This window comes from Aquarana catesbeiana, linkage group LG07 (assembly GCF_042186555.1).
Source record: "Aquarana catesbeiana isolate 2022-GZ linkage group LG07, ASM4218655v1, whole genome shotgun sequence".
Taxonomy (NCBI): domain Eukaryota; kingdom Metazoa; phylum Chordata; class Amphibia; order Anura; family Ranidae; genus Aquarana; species Aquarana catesbeiana.
Window position 1 is genome coordinate 195168584 of NC_133330.1, and position 24182 is coordinate 195192765.

The following is a 24182-nucleotide window of genomic DNA, read 5'->3' on the forward strand; positions in this document are numbered from 1 at the left end:
AAGCATCTTACAGTTAGACAATATTTTCTTATCCTGGAATTCAGATTTAAATAGAAGCACTAATAACAGATTAAAGCACAACGAAGATGACTTGTAATAGGGCCCACACATTTCATGACTAGGATAAATAAGGTCAAGTTAATTAAGCCAGCCATAGACATTAGAGAGGGACACAAATACAGGATTCAAAAATCTCTCAAAGGGTTTGGTTTACTAAATGCAAGTAGGCTGTTCACTTTGTAAGGGAAATGTAACTTTTTAACAGAAATTTCTCTAGAGCCTAGTGACTGTGGCGAAGTTTCATTTTGCACTGAATACCGCAAGGAAAAAACACGCAAGGAAAAAAAAAAAATTTGGATTTTAGAAGACAGCAGAGCTTTACCTCATTCATTCTATGCATTGAGGTGAAAAACCTCTTGTAGTGCACCAGCCCCCCCGAGCCCCTCTTTTACTTACCTGAGCCTGATCCTTTCTGCGCTGGGACAAGCACACCCGCTCCAGCTGGTGTCTTGGGTCCTGATTGGATAGGTTAATAGCAGTGCAGCCATTGGCTCCTGCTGCTGTCAATCAAATCCAATGATGAGGGAGCCAGGGGGTGGAGCTAAGTCCTGCTGTCTGTGTCAATGGACGCGGGAGCACGACCGCACAAGTGCCCCGAGGGAGAGCACTTCTTCGACGGGGCACTTGAGAAGAGGAGGAGCCAGGAGTGCTGTGAGGGACCCCAGAAGAGGAGGATCGGGGGCCACTCTGTGCAAAACCAACTGCACAGAGGAGGTAAGTATGACATGTTTGTTTAAAAAAAAAATTGAACGTTTGCATATAGCTCTGGGGAAAATTCCCTATGCAAAATGCAACTTCCCTTGCAAAGTGAACAGTCAATTTGTCTTTAGTAAATCAACCCCAGTGTCATCTGGTCCAGCTAGTCCCCTATGCAGGAGGGCTCTAGCTTCTGTTTTTAGCAATAGAAGAGGGAGGGGGAGCCCTGTGCAGTGGCGACCGGGCAAGGTTTTCTAGCCTGCCCAAATATTTGATCCCCTGGAGAATGCTCATTTGGGGCTGTATGTGTTACCCCATAGACATTGGTTCATCACTCATTCTGGCTAAAAATGGTTATATAGTAAGACTGCCATCTAACTTTCATGGGCACCTGGATATTTTATCTTCAATAGACAGCTAAGATAGAAGATGTGGTCATAAAATCACTGCTTCTGTTTATGGGTAGCCATATTTGGTTCAATAAAAGAGCAGTGTGACTGATTCCAGCATGGATAGTAATAATCAGGTTACGTACATATGAGGCCACTTCCAATATTTCCAGTAGTTTTAAATCATGTCCTTGTGAAATGTTTTTTCTAGAATGTGTATAGCCAAGAATTGATTGTGTGGTCATTTCAAGAGAAAACTATGCTTATTCTGTAAAGTTACTGTACTGAAATTATACAGGCTTTTATAAAAAATATAGATTCTTCTGTGATTTCGCAGGTCTTGTAAATCTCAAAATTGCTTTTTACAAGAGAATTACAGATCCTAAAAGAGGAGTTTATGTCATGGGGCTACAAAGTACAGGTTTTTGGTAGTTAAAATGAACCTGCCACGAATTATAAAATTAGCCAAGCCTTCTTAAATTGGACCTTGCTTTAGATTTTTTTTTTATGTTAAGTGCATGCATGCTAAGTTATACGTAAGTGTAGCATTTACCTGTAAATGTAAAACATTGATCACAGTACTCCACCTTCATCTACTTTTATTTCTATAAAGTCAGGACTGGATAGAACTTGTTGGCATGGAATGGATTCCAACTGTCACATTATTAGTAACACGTAGACTGGCTTTGCTGATATCTCCCTGAATAAAAGCTGGGTGCTACGCATTCAAATAGAATTCCAGCTAAAAAAATTTTTAAATGGCTAGTCTATTCAAAGATGAAAAAAACAGCTTTTGTTGCGATATTCAGCCTCAATTTGAAGCTTTTTCTCTGTGGTATTTTTTTGTGCCAGTAGATGTCTTCACTCTGATGGCCCGCATCACAAACATTATATCTTTTTATGTGACAACGACTGAAGTCTATGCAAGTCGCCCCAAGTCGCCCCCAAAGTCGTACAGGAACCTTTTTCTAAGTCGGAGCGACGCATTAGAACGGTTCCATTGTACTGAACGGGACGCTACTTGTCAGGCGACCTAGGTCGCCTGACAAGTCGTCCCAGTGTGAACCGAGGCTGAAGAAATGACACTTTGCTACAATGTAAAGTAGTGAGTGTACAGCTTGTATAACAGTGTAAATTTTCTGTCCCCTCAAAATAACTCAACACACAGCCATTAATGTCTAAACCGCTGGCAACAAAAGTGAGTACACCCCTAAGTGAAAATGTCCAAATTGGGCCCAATTAGCCATTTTCCCTCCCTGGTGTCATGTGACTCGTTAGTGTTACAAGGTCTCAGGTGTGAATGGGGAGCAGGTGTGTTAAATTTGGACTTATCGCACTCACTCTCTCATACTGGTCACTGGAAGTTCAACATGGAACCTCATGGCAAAAAACTCTCTAAGGATCTGAAAAAAATAATTGTTGCTCTACATAAAGAAGGCCTAGGCTATAAGAAGTTTGCCAGGACCCAAATACATTTGTATTTCTTAAGTTATTTATTGGAAAGAATTGTGAAAAAAAAAATTCTGTATTTTTTTTTTTACCAATGCAACATCTACAGAATTTGCACACCCCCAGATATTTACCTTAAAAATAACCTTCTAAGGCTGTCAAGTAATTTAATATATCACATCTGAGTGTTTTCTCTGTAGATCAGTGGAGTTTTAAAGTGATTGTAAAGCCAGAAGGTTTTTTATCTTAATGCATTCTATGCATTAAGATAAAAAACCTTGTGTGCAGCAGCCTTCCTCAGCCCCCCTAATTCTTACCTGAGCGCCATCTCAATCCAGCGATGTTTCCTGGGTAGTTTCCCAAGGAGCTTCTTAGTTGTAAATTTTCTTTATAAGGATTTATTTATGCTAGCGCACAAATTTAGTTTATATAGTTTTTTACACTTTATTTGATGTTGTAGGAGCGTCTCGGATGCCCAGGGCTCCCCTCCTCATTGGCTGAGACAGCAGTGTGGTGCCATTGGCTCCCGCTGCTGTCAATTAAAGTCAGTCAGCCAATGATTAGAGAAGGGGCGGGGCCAGGCCATGGCTCCATGTCTGAATGAACACAGGGAGCTGCGACTCGGCTCGGGTGCCCCCCCCCATTGCAAGCTGCTTGCTGTGTGGGTACTCGACAGGAGGGAGGGGCCAGGAGCACCGCCGAGGGACCCGAGAAGAGGAGGATTGGGGCTGCTCTGTGCAAATCCACTGCAACAGACCAAGAAAGTATGACATGTTTGTTATTTTTAACTTAAAAAAAAAATGAGACTTTAGTATTACTTTAAGGCTCAAAAAGGACAGGTATCTTTTACTTTAGGAGAGCATTTTACGTTTGGACTCTACTTTGCAAAATATATATGGAATAAAAAACTGGTTTGGGTACACTGTTAACATAACATGAAGATATGACCTGATTGGTTTAGTGAGAGAACAAATTAATACACCTCTTTCATAGATTTACGATTGCTAAAAAAACAAATGACATTGCATTCATTCCTGTGAGTATTTGACACATATGCAGTAAATGCATATGTCATCCATGTCATCTGACATCATTGTTGGGACCTGGAGATTACTGTGGGAAGGGAAAACTTTATTTTTATATTATGCATATATTTCTACTTTTTTGCCATCACAAATATACACCTTTGTTTCATGGGGGTGGTCAATGGAGACCTGGTCTAGACCCCATGACACTGTGCAGCAACATATCACTTCTAATAGTGATCTACCGCTGGCTGCAATCAGCCAGCAATAGATAACTATAGTGGTGATCTATAGATGCAGGGAGATTCTGGATAAAGCTGCAACAGCTCTGCCCCAGCCTCCATATGTGAAAAAATGCCGTGGCACCAATCATGTCACACCACTTTCCAATGTAAACACAAAGCACAAAATGCCTCTGCTACAATGCAACAGTGAATTGCTACAAGTGCTCCAATGGATAGCTGTGTAGCAGGATTAGAAGCCCAAGAGTTGATGATTTTAGCGTTGGATGCAGGCTATCACTGACAGTTGGCAGTTGCAATCAATGTGCTGGCAGTGAACCACAGGAGCTGCTGATTCTGTTTTAAAATGTTGTTGGGACTAATAACCGCTGTCCCTGTACCATGTTAAAATGGCACCTGGAACATAAGTAGTTAAACATACAATTAGTGTTGTATTAAAGATTGCAGATAATTTAAGCAGAAAAGTAAGTGTGGAATGGAGTATACATTTTACACTAATGGAGTGACTCAGGGTATCATGCCGAGCTGGAGAGTCTGGCCTGCTGTCCAGCCGAAGGTAATGACAAAAGTTTAAATCTCTTTCTATCCTTATTTCATTTGTTGGTTTCTCTGTTTTAACATTTTTGGCAGTATGGCTTCTTATTTGGACTATACCCACTTTTATATATTTGACCTTAGATGACCATCAACTGGTGGGGTCTCTGATGGGTATAAATTAAATTATTTCCGTCTATCATCAGATTGGTTCACCCATCTTACCCACTCCATCTATTTAAGACCCTGGGCTATCACTGCACTTCAGTTTACTTGTCATAATCTATCCATCTATGATAAGAGTAAGTGAGGCTTATATAGACTATGCTGACCTAAGCCTATACCTTCACTTACACATTTTCTTTACAGCTATTTCTGCCTTTGTTTATGCAGCTTGGACTTTTGCACTATTGTTTGGTGCATATACTATATACCCAAGGGATATTCTCCCATGGGCCGCCAGGCATGGAAAACTATTGACTTCCCGTATACCTCTGCATGTTGCCCTTATCCTTTTTAGGGTAAAAAAACTTTACAACATTATTTGATATGGTCTGTGGTTTTTTTTTTATATCATACATGAGGCATGTATAATCCTATATGAAATATGTATATATTTTTTCTCGCTTGGTATTGATACATTTGTGTATATCATGTAAAATATGACCAGTCCTGTACCTATGGAATTTGTCAATTGATAGTTTATTTTGTTTGTTTATTGTTTCCTTTATTTCTTTTATTGTAGATTTGTTTTTATGATTGTGAACAAGCTCTCTGAAAATACAAAAACCTTTGCCGATCCTGAAGAAGCAATATATCCACGAAACGTGTAGACCTCACTTGAAGGACACAGATTGCTTGCCTTTGTGATGAATCTAATGTCTATATGGTTTTAAACTATATGTAATGAAATTATGTTTTTTATTAACTTATATGTTTTGTTGAATCATACATAAGTGACATTAGGGGTATATTTAAAGTCCCAAAGCCTCCCTTACCTTTCCTTGTCTAAAGATTGCAGAGTTGCATTGCTTTGTTCTGTTTTATCTACCTAGATTTCAGCTTTAATGCTTTGAATCTCTGACCTTGAACAGGTAGGAAAATACAGTATGGGGGCTTCTGACTTCTCTGGCCTCCATTTGGTGCATACTTGTTTTGGATGTATGACACAGCCAGGCAACTAGCATTTTCAGGAGGTCAGCAATAGCAATGCTCATATTTCCCTCATGTTCTTGAATATTATAGTTTTTTCCTTCCCTCCTTCTTCCTTCCTTCCACATTTTTCTCAAATCACACCAGTGAAGCATGAATATAATTGCATGCACTATTCAAACTCTGTATTGCGTTTTTAGCACTGCAACACCCTCCCTACCACTAAAGGTTAAACAAATGAGACTGCAATCAAAATATTTTATTAAGCTATTTAAAAATACTCAGCACTCTCCATATATTTTGCATTATTTTTCCATCCTACTAAACAAATAACTATTGATTGGACATAAAACCTCTCAGTGACTTATGATCAATGAGATGCTTTAGCCACAAAATGAAAAAATACTTACTACATTCAGTTTAATAAAGATGCAATTCAGACAGCAAAGGTTTTAACCTTTTGAGCTCCTGTTTCCTCATCAGTATAAAAATCTTTTATATTACTATGTAAAGGAATTATATTGAATCTTTGTTCTTTTGGAATATCAAAACAACAATTTCTATAAGCCCAAAGCAAATCTGAGTATAAAAAAATTTATCTGAAACCATGGTTTACTTAAATAGTAGATGCCTGCAGCAGGATACATGCTGTCTCTGATCCTCTGTTTAACTGCTTCAGATCTGCACTATAGCTTAATGACGGCTACAGGGCGGACCTACTTTGCCGGGAGTATGTCTATTGACATCCTCCCATGCCCGAGCGGCCTGCGCTCCCCCTGCAGGGTGCAAGTGGCGCGCTCCATGATCAGCGAGTCTATGAGACTCGGCTGATCACAGATCTGAGTAACGGGTCGATCCCGACCCCTTACCACGTGATCAGCTGTCAGCCAATGACAGCTGATCATGTGATGTAAACAGAGTCGATAATCTGCAATTTTTTCTCCCCCTGACAGCGTGAGGAGGAAAAAAAAAAAGCTGATCAGAGAGACATTGGACCCGATCAAGGAGAGCTCCCGCCAGCTTATCTGTGCCCACCTGTGCCACCTGCCAGTGCCACCTACCAGTGCACAACAGTGCTGCCTACCAGTGCCCACCAGCGCCACCTACCGGTGCCCACAGGGCCACCCATCAGTGCCCACAGTACCACCCATCACTGCCCACAGTGCCACCTATCACCGCCCACAGTGCCACCTATCAGTGTCACCAATCGGTGTCTCATCAACAGTGCTGCCCATCAGTGTCACCTACCAGTGCTCATCAGTGCCCATCAGTGCCACCTATCAGTGCCCATCAGTGCCATCTATCAGTGGTCCCTATCAGTAACACCCATCAGGGCCCATCAGTGCCAACTTATCAGTGGCCATCAGTGCTGCCTTATCTGTGCCCATCAGTACCGCCTTATCTGTCCCCATCAGTGCTGCCTTATCTGTGCCCATCAGTGCCACCTTATCTGTGCCTATCAGTGCCCATCAGTGAAGCCTATCAGTGCCCACCAGTGCAGCCTATCAGTGCCCACCAGTCCCGCCTCATCAGCGCATATCAATGAAGGAGAAATATTACCTGTTTGCAAAATTTTATAACAAACTATAAAACATGATTTTTTTTTTCAAAATTTTCCATCTTTTTTTGTTTGCGTAGCAAAAAAAAACCCCCAGCTGTAATTAAATACCACCAAAAGAAAGCTCTATTTGTGTGAAAAAAAAATGATAAAAATTTCATTTGGGTACAGTGTTGTGTGACTGCGCAATTGTCATTCAAAGTGTGACAGCGCTGAAAGCTGAAAATTGGTCTGGGCAGGAGGGGGGTTTAAGTGCCCGGTAAGCAAGTGGTTAAGCTAGGGTGCTTTGCAATATTACAGTGATTGCAAAAAGAATGCAAAAGAACAGCCCAAATGCCTTTTAGCGTACAAGCTGGTGGGAACAAGCCCTGAAATGATGGCATATTCCTAGCTCGCAATCATGAGCATATATATTCATGGAGAACACAACCTACTACAGTGGAGAACCCTCGCCTCATCATAGTGCATAATTGAGAGCCAGCAACACTTTTACACCCATATAGGATGTACTTGTGCAATCAGAAAATAAAGATTTCTTGAATAAAATGTATTAGAAGTATTATGGATAAAAAAAAAAATGTTAAAACATATACTAAACAGCCTCCATTGATATGAATGATGTCAACCTCGGCCTGCAAGCATGCATGCATGAAGTCAATCTCGAAGAGCTCTTAGTCACACATAACAGAGAAACCACACTCATGTATCCAAACGTGCTTTGAACAAGACCTTGCAAGAACTGCTCACTAGCTGTCCTGGACAAGAATCTTACTTATGTGTCTGTGAAAGAATTAACTGGTAGTAAACAAGTGCAAATGTACACAAGTGCATATACAGTTTAAAAACTGGAGTCAGGAAGCCATTTCACCAAAACTATCCCATGCATTTTAATTTCATACATTTAGTTTTTTTTTATAAAGCTGTATATTTTTTGTTAAAGCAGAGCCCCAGACAAAACTTTATTTAGCTTTGGATAGAGTGGGGAATCCAGGTGGAATCCAGGCGGTCCCCGGGTTGCAAACATCCGACTTAGAAATGAATTCTACTTACAAGTGGAGGGAGACAACAGGAAGTGAGAGGAAATCTTCCCCTAGGAAGGGAAATTCACTCCTGTAAGAGTTATCATGGCAAAAAGGTGTCCCCACTGAAGCTTTATCACCAATCCTTGTTTCCACAATAACCCCAAATTATCAAAATCCAATTATCATTGGGACAGAAAGTAAGGTGAAATCTTCTGAACAGGGACACAGACAGCAAAACAAATGATACAGGGGTATTGACCCTATCTTATGCTATCCAAAAAACATAAAAAATCTTTTTTTGGCTGGAGCTATATAAAAAATGTACCTGTTCAGACTTACAAACAAATTCAACTTAAGAACAAACCTACTGACCCTATCTTGTTTGTAACCTGGGGACTGCCTGTAGTTAGAACCTCTGTCAGGGTTTTGGTGCTATTTGCATCCCCACTGGCAGGAATTTCCCTTAATTACTATGTGGCTGAAAGGTAGAAGAGAAAATCTATTTTATAGGGGTTATAGACACACTGCTTTTTTATTTTTTATAAATCAGTTGGTTTTGCTGCTGGAGAAAATTATTTTGATGCAGGAAATTGAACCTTAAGGAGCAGGGTGGCACAAAACTATAGGGCAAAACTGCAGTATATATAAGCAGACCTTTCATTTACCGTATTTATAGGCGTATAACACGCACATTCATTTTAAGAGGGAAGTTTTGAGGAAAAAAACTTAAATTTTAAATAAGGAACTTTGAAGTAAAATAAGGGTCAGTGCCCATCTGCAGCCTCACCATTGCCATCAATGCAGCCTGATCAATGCCCATCTGCAGCCTCACAAGTGCCATCAATGCAGCCTCATCAGTCCACATCAATGCAGCCTCACCATTGCCATCAGTGCAGCCTGATCGATGCCCATCTGCAGCCCAGAGGGGACAGGGAGGGGGGCGGGACGAGCGCCAACAGATTACATACAGTGAGAATCTCCTATGATAGACAGAACAGTGGTCCAATGGCGGCCCAGGAGACAGGAGTTCCTTTTACAGAGGCCGCCAAGTAAACAGGAGATTCTCACTGTATGTAATCTGACGGCGCTTGTCCTGCCCCCCCCTCCCTGTCCCCTCTGAGGCAGCTAAAACTGAAGTATTGGCGTATAACACGCACGCACTATTTGCACCCAATTTTCATAGGGAAAAAGTGAGTGTTATACGCCAACAAATACAGTACTTGTTATAAAAAATAAATGCAAGGTCCGCTTATACTGCACAGCACCCCCCCCCCCCCACGCTTGCATAAATCACCTTATAGTAGGTCCAAAACCTACTTGTAAAGAAACAAATTAGATTTTATACTAACCTTACCCCTAGGTGGCACAGGGACGTGCTGTGAGGTCAGTGGCAATGTAGAAGAGAAGTGTCAGAATTGGCCCAGGTGGCAAGTGGTTAATTACCATAAGTAAGTGATATACAAATAATAATTATATATTGTTTTTAAGGTAATTTACTATATTTTCAAAAACTGTACTCAAGCAGGTGGCTTAATCTGCTGAAGTTTGAAGTTATAACTTCAAACCAGTAATTTCACAGCAAATAGATAAATAACAAATTATTATATTATAACAGTAGCTTTTCAGCAGCAGAAGATTATCCCTCTTAACAGTGTGAGAAAAACATGGGATTGTGGGTTATACACATAAACCTGTTTTTTCCTTGTAGTTAAGAGGGCTGGGCTGGAAGGGGGTATTTGTCTTTTAGACACATGCTCCCTTCTATGACGCTGCAATGAGAGGAGAGACTACACTGCAGCATTTTTATTGGACAGCTTGGAACAATGGTACTTTACCACTGGTCCAAGGCTCCAAGCTGTCCTTTTTGCTCAGTGCCTTTGACAAGAAGTGAGAGGTACTGTGAGCTCATCCTCTCAGTCTGCTGCAGAGTTTGCCAGCTTGTATTTAAACTGACTGCTCTATATGCAGCTTCTGACAGGCTGAGCGAGGAACCCCGTATCTCTGGAACCATAGGTAATAGGATCCCCAAATTTTGACCAGTGGTGGGGTAGTCCTTCGGCCCTACGACCCACAAAGCTTGATTTTTTTTATTTTTTATTTTATTTTTTAATGTTCTGCCTCACCTGCCTCCCCTGACTGCACGTCCCTGCCTATATGAGAAACACAGCACTTGCGGCATGATCCTGGGGAATAGAGAGCAGCCCAAATCTTGTGCGAAGATGCTCTTGCAGTGAACTCTGCCTTCTCCTGAGCTGTTCTACATTCACCAGGAATCTTCCCAGAAGGATAATGAAGTCACAAAACCAAACTTTTTCTTTACAGATAATTTTTGTACCATTATCTGCAGGTGCTTTATGCAGGGGAAGGGGATCCAGACAGTATATGCGGACATTGAACTGCAAGATTCTGCTTTAAGTATAGTGTCAAGGTAGCTGCATCCCAGATGGTCAAACAAGGTTGTTTTCCCTTGAGGTAATGCACATGAGCGTACACAGTCATATACAGAAGATCAAGCATATTTTGCTTCCAAAAGGAAAAAGAACACAGTTTATCCTCACTTGTTATATAATCCCAGCTTGTTTAATTGAAGTGTGCCTGAGTTCACCCACTACACAGTATGATGTTTTCTTACAGCAAAGCATAAGATCACACAAATTATGTGATGCTGACCTGGAGGAGTGATAATACATAGAAAAATGTCTACGCTTGCATCTGGCTTTCAAAGCAACGTCAACAAATAAAAATGGTTTTATACAAGGATGATGAATTATTTCTAAAATTATAACTGAATTATGTTAGGTAGATTCCAGAGACCAGCATCCTTACTGGGGTTTTTCTGCATTTCTGCCATCACTTTCCTCCATTTTATCATTCAAGACATTTGTGGCATTCTAATAAACAAGACATTGTAAGCCTAATTATCCCTTTGTCAAGAGACAACTACAAGATGAAAATCCAATCCAATCCAATTAACTGGTGTGGAGAAATCCACAGTGATGTTATTTCGTTTAACAAATACATGATGTCTGCTATATATTATTATAGGATTGCAAAAAGTGCACAATGCAAAAGTCTCCTGGTGGCATTTGCAGGTTACAGGTATTGGAGATGGTAAGATAACTGGCTGCCTACATGAGTTTAGAATGACATAAGTTATCATTTAGAACAAGAGCTGGCTCCTAAAGACGGATAGATCAATATTGCCCAGGTAATTATTTGTTCATTGATAAAGTGTTTAGATTGCCATCCATCACTGGTTATAGAGTGGGACTCCTATCTGTCTAGTGACACTGCAAAACTTTTTAACAGAGAAAGAGAACACATCATTTATTTATACTTTTAAGGAAGATAATATAGGAAGCACTTTAGAAAAGAAACAGGAAGAAATGATTGGCATTGTTGGCCTTTTTGTTCCAAATAATGTCCTTTATGAGTGTAATGTTCATAGATTATCGATACACAAACATTATGTAGCGAATGAAAACTTATGTAACCATGTATTTGTTAATGGAATAAGTGTACATTAAATTATAGTCTGTATTAATGATTTTTTTACATCACTTTGCTAAAACTGTAGTAAAAGATATTACTTTTGTTTTGAAGATACCTTATTAACAGTCAAATTACTGTAATTGTGAAGAAAATGTATATACAAATTACTGTAAGGTAAGTTTTTCATGGGCTTCAGCTTACATAAGAGCATTGTGAACAGCTTGTTGAAAGCCTGCTGAAGCCTGCTAGCAGCTTGCTTAAAGTGGTAATCAACACTCCCACTAAGATCCGTGTTCAAGGTTTACAAACTGTAGTTAAGTTGTACTTTAAAAGCTTCAACAAAGCTTTCCAAAAGCGCTGCAAATGCTTTGTCAAACCTTGCTGTTCACACTGCTTTTATTAGCAAAGGCGTGGATGGCGCAACTAGGTAAAGAGACACCAACAAGGGGATGACAATAAAAAGATGTAGGAAAGTTCAAGCTAAAATCTCTGAAAAAGTCCCAATAATTATGTCCTTTTTACACTTGTGGCTGTTGACCCAAGAGCTGACGCAATCTTTGAGATAAATCAAAAAAGAAGGGAGGGGAAAGAGCCCCTCCTCTAAGTGTACTGTTAGGCCATACTTTATTGTTAAAATTTCAATTGGCAACCCACATATCTAAATATGAGGTTCGCTCATCACATCTGAAAGGATCCATGGTGTCTGTATCAAGCCTTAAAAAAGGAGTGTGCATACTCCGAAACGCATAGCCATGCCCTGTGTCCTTCTCATCTCGACATCACTTCCGCCTGGTGATGCGTTCTAGCAGTGCTTTCCAGCAGGATCCCAGAAGCGGAGAGACATTCTGTTAGCTCTGGAGCCACACACATCTGACGGAGACCAGCCCAGGAGAGACGAACCGGGGCAGACACCTGGGAGCATTTCACTTGTGATGAATGAACCCCATATTTAAATATATGAGTTGCCAAATGTCATTTTAACAATGTCCTTAGAAGGCGCTTTGCTCTCCCTTCTTTTTTAAATTTATTTTAGACACTGCTCTTATACAAGTTAAAACCTGTGTGAAACAGGACTAATTGTGAAGAAAATTTATTATATATACACATACTTAAAGTAAATGGACACAACCATCATCTGTAACATCTCTACAATCTATGATGGTCTTCTGTATCATTACATACAGTATACTAAATGTATGTGCAGCCCTTTGGTGACATCAGAGGCCCTGAGAGGTCCTCCAATGTCTAGTAAGTTAGCCACCACTCGTTTAGTCAACATTTTTGTAAATAAAGAGCCACATTTTATATCAAAATCTAGTGGAACGCTTGCCCACTTAGGATCACACACTGGTACCCTATCATGCAAAAAGCTAAGCAGATACGGTACCCGTAGCTCAACATTTATATATGCTTTTAGATGAAAATAACATTTCGATCTAAAGTCTATAAAGAAGACTAGTACGCATATTGTCGTAGTAGACAAAGCATACTGCACTAAGTTTCTTGCACGTCTTGCCTTTGCTGACATGCCTACCATTGTGTGTATACATGACCGTTAAATTTAACACAAGCTGATTTATGTAAAAAATATAAACAGAATTACCGGTAGATGTAGCAGTTCATTGCCATGAAGAAGCTTGAAATATTTAATATTTAATAATAACTGTGACTCTTTATCGCTCTGCTCTATGTGATATATTTTACAAATCTTTCTTTACACACAAAGCTTGCTTGTAATATTCTTTTTTCACAGATCTGAAGTAACTGATCAAACTGCCCATACTATAAAAAATATATATGTATTAAAGGTGTACTACATTATGGTGAGAATGTATGCTATTTACAAGAACAGGTCCATAAAGTGTACATATAACTTCTAACACCTACCCAAACTGAAGAGCACCAAGAATTTTAGACACACAAATTCTCTCAGATCAAACTGTAGCGATCGTAGCCTGGCCACCAATTCCTGTGCATGGCTCATGAGGTTGTTTAGTGTGGTACCAGCCTGAGACACGATGACAGAAAAATCCACCTGAAAAATATACAATGAATATTATAATTACTATGGTCAGGTGTTATTATCAAGGTAAATAATAAAAAGTAAGATACAGACAATCTTCCTTGGAATGATGATACCATCTATAGTCAAAGAAGGTAAACACTAACCTGCCACAATATTCAGCAACAAAAAAATTAAATGACAAACAACAACAGTAAGCAACTACAATACCAAAGTAGTCCATGGTCAGGTGACCGGGTCTGGGACTGAGAGGAGCATCTTTATAGAATGATGTAACCAGTCTGCCCAGGCAGGAGGAAGCATTTCTTCCCCCAGTGATCACTTGCAGAGACTGTTTTAATATTGCAACCTTCTAGTAGCTCACAAGGTGACAGCCAGGAGGCTAATGTCTGCTTCCTTACTGATGACTCATCTGCCTAGCAAGAAAAGGAACGAAAGATGTCTCTACTGAGACTCCACAGAACTTTGTTGGCAGATTACTTCTAAAGTTGGACATAGATGATATGATTTTCTTTCCTGCAACCACGGGTTGCAGGAAAGAAAATCACTGGATTCCCTCATCAACACAGTCAGTGTTAATGGGGGAATTCCTCCCGCGAGGCTATTGTGTTCTCCCGGTAGTAATCACATGCTAGAAATCCAACATGCTGGTTGTAATCAAGTCGATAGATGAATGGTATAATCAGCCTGCTCATGCATGGATCGAATCTCAGCTGGTCCCTGCTGAACCAGCCGAGATTCAAGCCATCTATAGCCAGCTTTAGGCAATAATAAGGGCTTTTTTAAAGCTGTAATTCATGTAGCATGAAGTCTGGCCCTGTAAGCACCACCTTAAAGAGCACATATACTGATAAAAAAAAAGTTGTGTGCCAAAACCAGCTTTCTGTAAGTTAATATATGCAAAGTCTAAAGCTGGCTATGCACTGTTCCAATTTCAGCTGGTTCCTGAAATTCACCTCCTCCTGCCTGACAGAGCCGCATGAAAAATCGTCGTCTGAACAGTGGCTGCAGAATACAATAGCCTCAGCTGGAGATTTACCCTGCACTGTATAAGAAAACCTAAGTGTGTATAGACAGCATTAGACATTTGATTACCTTCTCCATATCAGCCTCTTTCTCTCTACTGCCTTCCTAAAGTGCTTTGGCCTAGTAATAAGTGGCTCAGGTAATAGGGGGCCTAGTAAGGTTATTTGAGTACCTACCAATTATGGTGCCTACAAACTAGTGCTTATCTTATCTTGAAATTTTTACTACCAAGCTAGTAATGCAGAGCATTTTTTTAACCGCTTCAATACCGGGCCAATTCTGACACTTTGCTCCTACATGTAAAAATCATCATTTTTTTGCTAGAAAATTACATAGAACCCCCAAACATTACATATATTTTTTTAGCAAAGACCCTAGAGAATACAATGGCGGTTGTTGCAACTTTTTATCTGACACAGTATTTGCGCAGGAATTTTTCGAACGCGTTTTTTTTGGGAAAAAAAAAAAAGTTAGCCCAATGTTTTTGTATTTTGTGAAAGATGAAGTTACGCGAGTAAATAGATACCTAACATGTCACGCTTCAAAATTGCACACGCTCGTGGAATGGCGCCAATGTTCGGTACTTAAAAATCCCCATAGGTGACGCTTGAAATTTTTTTACTGGTTACATGTTTTGAGTTACAGAGGAGGTCTAGGGCCAAAATTATTGCTCTCGCTCCAACGTTCGCGGCAATACCTCACATGTATGGTTTGAACACCGTTTTCATATGTGGGCGGGACTTACGTATGCGTTCGCTTCTGCGTGCGAGCACACGGGGACAGCGGCGCTTTCAAAATTTTTTTTTTTTTTTATTGTTAATTATATTTTATTTTTTTTATTTTGACACTTTTTTGAAAAAAAAAAAATTGATCACTTTTATTCCTATGTAAACATCCCTTGTAATAGCAATATGTCAGGTGCTCTTAATAGTGAGATATGGGGTCAATAAGACCCCATATCTCACCACTAGGCTGGGAAGCCTGAAATAAAAAAAATATAATAAAACGATCGCCACTTCCAAGCCGAAGCGGCGCCATTTTTTTGAATGAAGAGGCCGGGCGTGACGTCATAACATCGCGCCCGGCCTCCGACGATTATAGAGACTCCGGGGACCATCTGGTCCGCCGGAAATCTCTATGCTCTACATCCGGCACCAGCGGATCTACTCTCCGCCTCAACGATCGTAACGGTGAGTCGGAGCAGGCAACAGAGGGCGGCGGGAGGGGGGGGACGTCCACTCTCGCCTCCCATAGGAACGATCAAGCGGCGGAACGGCTGCTATGATCATTCCTATGGTGTAGAGATTCGCCGGCTGAAACCGGCAATATCTGAATGATGTCTGTAACTACAGGCATCATTCAGATATACCCGCTCAAAGCCCAGGACGTCATATGATGTTCTTGGTATTGAAGTGGTTTAATAACAGAGATGGTTTCTGTAAATGATAATAGTAAATAAAGAATATTTATATTTTTATTATGTCTATGAGAAATACATCTACAAGTGAATGACACTGATTATCGGCAACACATATTTAAAAATATTCTTGGTTATGTTATAGTAGTTCAACCAAATGTAAGTCAATCAAATCACAAAATTTGATAATATATTTTTAATTAGAATTTTTACCAAGAGTTTTCTTACACCTCTGTTTTCAGATTGCAACAAATTCTCTGAATGCATCACATTGAATGCAGGACCTAAAGCAGAACTGAACTCAAAAATGGAGATCTGCCATGTTCTAGGGAGATGATAACTCTGCCTAGCAGTATCCTGAAAAATATACAATTTTTGAATTTCCTTCTGAAATAAAGCAGTTTACTGCCTGAGATGTGAGGATACCTAGGTATGCTTGGGCCTACAATCTCAAAATGTATGTCTGCTGTGTGAGATTTAGGTACTTCTGCCTCTGACTCAAGTGGGATTTGGTGATACCATTGTTGTGTTGCTCACTGTTCTTAGGAATCCCTGACATAAGGAAGCAAAGCCCTGCCTGTACCAAGATGGCCACCTCATACAAAGACAATGGGGGTATTTACGAAAGGCAACTCCACTTTGCACTGCAAGTGCACTTGGAAGTGCAGTCACTCTAAATCTGAGGGGTAGATCTGAAATGAGTGGAAGCTCTGCTGATTTTATCATCCAATCTTGTGCAAGCTAAAATGCTGTTTTTTTATTTTCCTTGCATGTCCCCCTCGGATCTACAGCGACTTTACTTCCAAGCGCACGTTCAGTGCACTTTCAAGTGCACTTGGAGTGCAAAGTGGATTTTCCTTTAGTAAATAACCCCTAATGCGCAGAACAAAGTACATAAAGTCAGTACTGAGTCAATGATCAACTGCTAGGGGACCACAGGTCATACTGATGACTAGTCCTTTCTCATTTGCCTTCTTTTTTTAAGCTCAGCTTCCAGAGTTTTTTTTTTTTTAAGCTCAGCTTTAAAATTACACAGTCATTCTGCTTAAAACAGAATAACAGAATTCTAAAAACCAAATGCAGAGACATACACATTTTAGGAATGCAGATCATGGGCTGGTAAAGGTACACTCGCAACCTTTCCAACATTTAAAGTTATAAAAGATGGATACATTGAGCCCTAAGTTGCTTAAAAACTGCTACTTGATTTGTTCAGCTACTGTATTTTACTAAATGCTGCTGAATTCACATATAAACAGCTGCTAGGAAATGATTCTACCCTAAAAAAATGTGCCTAGTGCACATAAAGCTTTATCAAATTATTTGTTAAATATCAGTCATAGGGGTTGATTTACTAAAACTGGAGCATGCAAAATCAGCTCTGCATAGAAACTGATCAGCTACCAGTTTTTTGTCAATACTTAATTGAACAAGCTGGAGACAGAAGCTGATTGGCTACCATGCACAGCTGCACCAGATTTTGCACCCTCCATCTTTAGTAAATCAACCCCATAGTGTATCAAAATTGCATCCTCATTTTTAATTATTGACATTCTTGTTTTCTATGTAATTTTAAACCTAAGTTTTTTTCTTTTAGTTGCTCAAAAGTACATGCAAGAATACCAGCAACTGAAACTTAAAAGTGCATCTACAGCAATATAATCATAGTACAGCTTTCCCCCTCTTACCTGTCACTCAGCCAGACCATGCAAGATGAATTTTTTATATGTATTGATGGCTAATTTCCATAATTATGTGCGCCTGCCACCCCCACCGTTTGAGCGGGATTGTCTGGAGATTTTCTTGTAAAAATTTGCAATTAAAAGCAGGAACTAATCTAACAAGTTTTTTTTTATTATTATGATTATATTTAAAGGTGAATGAGTCTGTCCATAAAAAAATACTGGTGAATTGACCAGAGAATCATAATTTATTTTCCATAGAATCATAATTTTTCAATTCTTCTGCATATGTACATACAGATTTGTTTGATCTGTGGTGCATAACACGATTCACTAACTAGGCAATCGGGATTAGTGACTAGAACAGATACTGAACTAAAAAGCGTCAATTCATCAGAAAGGCATAAGATTTAAAAGTATGGCCCAACTTGTAAATTCAAAGATACAACAATGGTTGTCTGAATGGAGATTACCTGATGTACATTACAAAAGTGACAATCTTAGAACATCTTATTTCATTGTGAAATGCTAGTCAAAAAATGTTTGTTCTTAGTTTTGGATAGATGGGAAGAGAAAGAACCTCTGGAAACCAGCCATAGACGGTCGAATGTGGATCCATCTATAGGTAGGCTGGTTGTACTGAAGTTGATCTATTGATCAACTTCAGTACAACCAGCCTGTCTATTTTTCTTCATACCATCACTGCCAGCAGCAACCTCCTGCCGTCAGAATGCAATAGCACTGCGGGAGGGATTCCTCAATTAATGCTGACTGTGTTAATAGGGGAATCAAGCAATTTTCTATCCTTCTAGCCGTGGGTTGAAGGAAAGAAAATTGCATAATCTATGGCCAGCCTTAGACTTGTGTAGCTGGATCAGGTGCTCTGCTGGCCCTGCACCCGCTTTCAGTTCCCCCACCCTGCAGCCATGAGAGGAACAGGGTGGCTGAAGGAGCAGATGGTACTGTGTGTGTAGAAGATCCCACCTCCCTTACTGCAGACGACATGCTGGGGATCGGGTCGGCTGTGCTTAGCGATAGTGCAGCAGTAGGGTCTGTGTCTTTCCCGTTCGCTGCCCGCTCTGCTCCTTCCCACTCCCTCCTGGAAAAGGACAGTATAGGACCAATCAATACAGAGGAGAGGAGGATGATGGGACATGTAGTCCCCAGGGAGAGTGCTACCAATTGGAGGTTATGGGGCTCTAAACTACAGCTCACAGCATGCCGTGCTCAGAAGAGGAGGAGACAGAAGAACTTTTCTGGGCTAATTCTACAGGAAGGGCCAGTGCAGCCCGGGGCAGAGAGTGTAAGGGGACCATGCTGTGGGGCTCTATTTTAAGAGAGAGAGAAACCGAGCTACTGGGAGCCCTCACAGAGTGGGAAGCCAGAGAGAACAAGGCCTGAATGCAGAGAGACAGAACCACTGCAGGGTTACAGACTTTGCTGCACTGACTACCTGAGTTGCCATAGGCAACCCAGAGTGAGCTGATGTCTAGCCAGAGAGATCACCGTTGCCGTGTTGCTGGGTCCAGTGAGAGTGCCTTGTGGGGCTTGTGTGCTTGATACTACCTCAAGAGACTAAGCTTTGGGGAACTACATAACCAGGTGCCCTATAGCCATACTACTGTCTGTAGACCTTGTTGACTACACTTAAGTTCACCAACAATTACTGCAAGCCAATGTTTAGCCGGCTGACAAGGCAGGACTAAAAACTGCCCCCCTAACTGTTGCTACCCAGAGACCTTTTCCCCACTTTGCTTAATAGGTAACAGAGTTAACAGGTAACGCTTAGGAGACGATGCACCATACCCCAGCCAATCCCTTAGAGTAGTAGTAATATCACACCTACTGCATTTAACGTTTGTGTACTTTGTTTATTGCTGATTTGATAATTTACGTACTGATATCAGTTTGTGGTATAGAACCTGATCTTAGCCACTTTGGCATAGTTATTACTCTGTCTAGCAGACTGAGTCAGAATTCGTCTGCTGTGTGTTCATTTATATTCAAACTGCCATTCATTTTAACCCGTATTAAAAGATTAAGAACATTTACCACTAAACAGGTGTGTGTTTATTTTCTGGTGATAACCCACAGCCAGGGTAAAGGTATTTTCTTATGTCTTTATACGTGCTTGCAGTGAATTTTGACTCAACCGTATGTTTCAAAGGGGCTGAGGTAGAAACAGAGGACCCAAAATTACCAAGCGGCTCTGCCAGGGAGAGCACTACACTTCCATTGTTCTCTGAATTCCTGAATAAAATGACAGAGGCTCCAACCCTTTACAGCTTTGTTAAAAATGTTTTTTCTTTTGCCCTATTTGAGAAATTCCTCTCATGTCCGGCATAGCCTTTCGGACAGGAAAAAAGGAAAAATCTTCTCAAAGGGATCACATACATCAGTAAAAACTCACTGGAGGTCTCAAACCACCATCTCACTGTTTCCAAGACTAATATAAACAATCATTTTCATCTCATGATCCTGCCAGTAACACACTTCCTTTCCTAGGGTGACAGTACTTACTCATTGTAATGTATCTATGAAAGAGCAGCCGAATTTCATATAATAGCTGTACATATTATTTAATATACATGCACAAAAGACAGGTCACATGCATTTACTGATTGCAGTGCTGTTTTTTTTTTTTTTTTTAAGTAGGTTTCAACCATCAACCTATGTTTTTAATAGATGACTCAACATAAAGGTTGAGTCGCTTAGCCACAAATCCAACCATATTGTAACTCATAAAATAAGTTCAGCTTCTGTTTTAAATTTTTATTTTTTTTACTAAAGTCTGCTAATACTGTTATCAAAGTATATTTTAGTCAAACAGAAAGTTTAATTATTTAAACACATACGGGGGACTCAACAGACCTGCCAAGCTCCTTTGTATTTCATCCTGGCATTGTTTGTTTACTGGTAACCTGCTGTTCTGAGACTATTAATTCCCGAGCTAACAATTATACAAGCCAAAGAGTCTCAAGCACACCTATTGGAGATGCACTAAGAACACAAGGTCTACATGCAGAAGCAGATTTACTAAAGCCTAGTACATATTATTAGAAAATCAGAAGAAAATATCTGTATTCAGACCGATTGTTCGGTTTTCTGTTTGTTAGTGTACTGCTTTTGAGAGCCAATGAGATTGTTCAGAAGAAATATTTCCAAAGGGACATGTTGGAAAATTTGTCTTGTTAGTTACCGGAACAAACGTTTTTCATTTAATTAGTACAGTATTCGTCCTTAAAGAAATCAAATGAGCAAGACTGTGCATAATCGGCAACAAAGTACTACCCGGAAGAAGATGGCAAAGAAAATAATTTTTGTAAACACTAAAGAATTATCCTATACAGGGTAATAAAATATTTTTTTAAGGAGATATAAACTGAAATTTCTGTGATAGTGATAAGTGAATAGCAGTATACAGTTTACCAGTATACACATTGGGATTGATTAACTAAAGGCAAATAGACAGTGCACTTTGCAAAGAGCAGTTGCACTCTGTAAGCACAGTTGACCCAGAACTTGGTAAATGAGCATCCAATCATATGCAAGCAAAAATTCTGTTTTTTTTTTTTTTTATTTTCCTTGCATGTGATTAGGTACTCTTTGCAAAGTGAAGCTTCACCTACCTCATTTACTAAGCTCTGGAGTCACTGCACTTGCAGAGTTCAACTGCACTTTGTAAAGTGCAGTCTATTTTCCTTTAGTAAATCAACCCCATTATCTCTTGGACTAGAAATAAAGGGTTATGATTAATTGCTGTTGTTATTATTATTAGTATTATTACTATTTTACTCAATATTATTATTGTTGTTACTATGATTAGAAGAGTCTGCACACATTATATGACTTCCGATTCTATACTGGACTGTATTTACATATGTGGTAAGTTTATGTCGTTGTAGAAATTTCATACCATTAATGGCATTATCACTTTGAACATGGTACGAATATTTGGAAAAGAAATGAATAATTGTTCATCTGATTTTCTAATAATGTATATTAGGCTTAAATGAGTAGGACCATTAACTTACTAAAGTGAATGCATACTGAGCCTAATGCAGTACGATTCACTTCAATCATCCAATTATGTGCAAAATTCCTCTTTTTTTTATTCCCCTTGCAGATGATTGGATATTGAAAAAAAAAAAACAGTTACGCCTTATTTCCTAAGATAAGTGATCAATCTCTACAACTTTAGTAGTTCAACCTCAATATAGTTATATGCACTCTCAAGGTAAATATGATCACTCCAGCACCATAATTCTAAGTATGTGCTCCCTGATTATAAAGGACACATTTATTTACACCTTTGATCTGCCTACTCAACAGTTTTGCAGAATCTAGGGAAGCTGCATAACACAGAATAACTAATAAGAGGCGTGTGAACTCTTCAAAAGCAGTGCCAAAGCACTGTTCAATATGACTGAAAACAAGGAAAGAAAAAAATATATTATATAAAATGGAATGATTCGAGTGAAGAATAGTGGAACCTGGTGAAATATGATCTTTTAGGTGGACATAAACAGGAGGCATTAATCTCAAACTGGCTGGCCAATCATATTTCTGGGCACAGGAGGGGAGTGAATTGACCTAATTCTGGCAGATCAAGCTTATCTGGGGGGCGATTTTTCCATGAGGCATAGTTGACTTGTGACCATAGATCCCACTATGAAAGGGATATTTAATGTTCTGTTATTGGGTAGCTGGGTCCAGGTCTTTGTTGTAAGGGTTCTAAAAGCAGCTCCTCTATAAACAGTCTGCAGATAACTTGCACAAATAATTTTTGCAAGTGCAAGACAATTTTGGCAAAAGAAAATTGTGTTTTCAAAAAAAAAGCAATGAATGTATAACTTCATCTTACTTAGTGACAATGTTTTTACCAAACAAATAGCCCCATAGCTAACATGTAAAAAAAAATTCTGGTCCATATAGCGTAAAAATGTATGGTAGCTAAAATGGCTAAATCCAACTGTTTTTTAAAGGAATTGTAAACCCTCTGGGTTTTTCACCTTAATGCATTCTATGCATTAAGGTGAAAAACCTTCTATAGTGCAGGAGCCCCCCTTTTTCTTACCTAAGCCCGATCGTTCCAGCGACGAGAACAAGCCCAGCAGCTCCAGCCGCTGTCACCGGTCTTTATTGGACAGATTGATAACAACAGGAGCCATTGGCTCCCACTGCTGTCAATCAAATCCAGTGACACAGGAGCTGGGGGGCTGGGCCGAGTCCTGCTGTCTGTGTCAATGGATGCACCTGCATGGAAAGGCGCTCTCCGTGGGGGGCACGCGAGAGGAGGAGGAGCCAGGAGCGCCGCCAGGGGACCCTTGAAGAGGAGGATCGGCATCGCTCTGTGCAAAACCCTTGCACAGAGGAGGTAAGTATAACATGTTTGTTATTTTTTTTTAAAAATGAAAAAAAAAAAAAAACTAACCTTTACAATCACTTTAACCCTAGATACCTCTGGACCAGTTGTTACATTCAAATAGTCATTTTATTTTTTGCACACTGTATAACAGTGATTAGAAGAAAAAAAATATTTAAAGTGGAACTTCACTCTGCCAAGTAACACTGTTTATTTTTATTTCCTAATGCTGCTGGCATTAGTAAATAGATAGGAAAGTATATCATATTTAATAGTTTTAAACTTTTTTTTTAAATTTCTTCAATTACTTCATGGTTTCTTGCCTAGGCAAATTATGTTATACATCCCAGGAGTCTTCAGGAGGGGAGGAGAGGAGGAGCGTTTTCTCAGATAAGCACATTCTCCTGCATGTATGCTTGAGCTAAGGGCAGATGGATTCCAGGAAGTCAATGAATCATTTACGCTTATTCAAGATGGCCGGGGTTATATTTCAAAGTGATTTCTCAACAAAATAAAGTATGGAGACATGGATGGATCAGGGAGTTTGCTTTAGAGCGGAGTTCCACCCAAAAATGGAACTTCCGCTTTAAGGGAGGTGACCCCCTGACATGCCACATTTGGCATGTCATTTTTTGGGGGGGATACCCTCTTTTTAGAGGGTCCCAGCTCCCACTTCCTCCTGGCACACTGCGGCACTGAAAGGGAGATCATCTCTCCCCCTCCCTCTCGGCAATCATCTGGGACATGTCACAGGTCTCAGATGATTGTCTGGCCGGTCACGGCGCGCGGCGTGGCTTGGGCATGCGCAGTGGGTGCCCGGCTTTGAAGCCACAGCTGGGCGCCTGCAGTTACAATGCCGCAGAGAGGAGGGGGAGACGAGCGGGGCTTCATTCCCCCGCATCGCTGGACCCTGGGACAAGTAAATGTCCGATTATTAAAATCAGCAGCTGCAGTATTTGTAGCTGCTGACTTTTATTTATTTTTTTTTAAGCAGAACTCCTCCTTAAATATTAAAAAAGAATGAAATAGTGTTTTTGGTTTGTGGCGCTC

General features: G+C 40.0%; 1 protein-coding gene across 4 annotated transcripts in view; it reads right to left on the bottom strand.

Annotated features, from left to right (window-relative positions):
• NR5A2 (nuclear receptor subfamily 5 group A member 2) overlaps positions 1-24182 on the bottom strand; it is a 176687-nt gene that overhangs the window by 18074 nt on the left and 134431 nt on the right. For all 4 annotated transcript variants that reach the window (XM_073592949.1, XM_073592950.1, XM_073592952.1 and 1 more), the window contains exon 6: positions 13507-13654. In XM_073592949.1, the coding sequence (XP_073449050.1) occupies positions 13507-13654 (148 nt within the window). The remainder of the gene's footprint in view (positions 1-13506; positions 13655-24182) is intronic.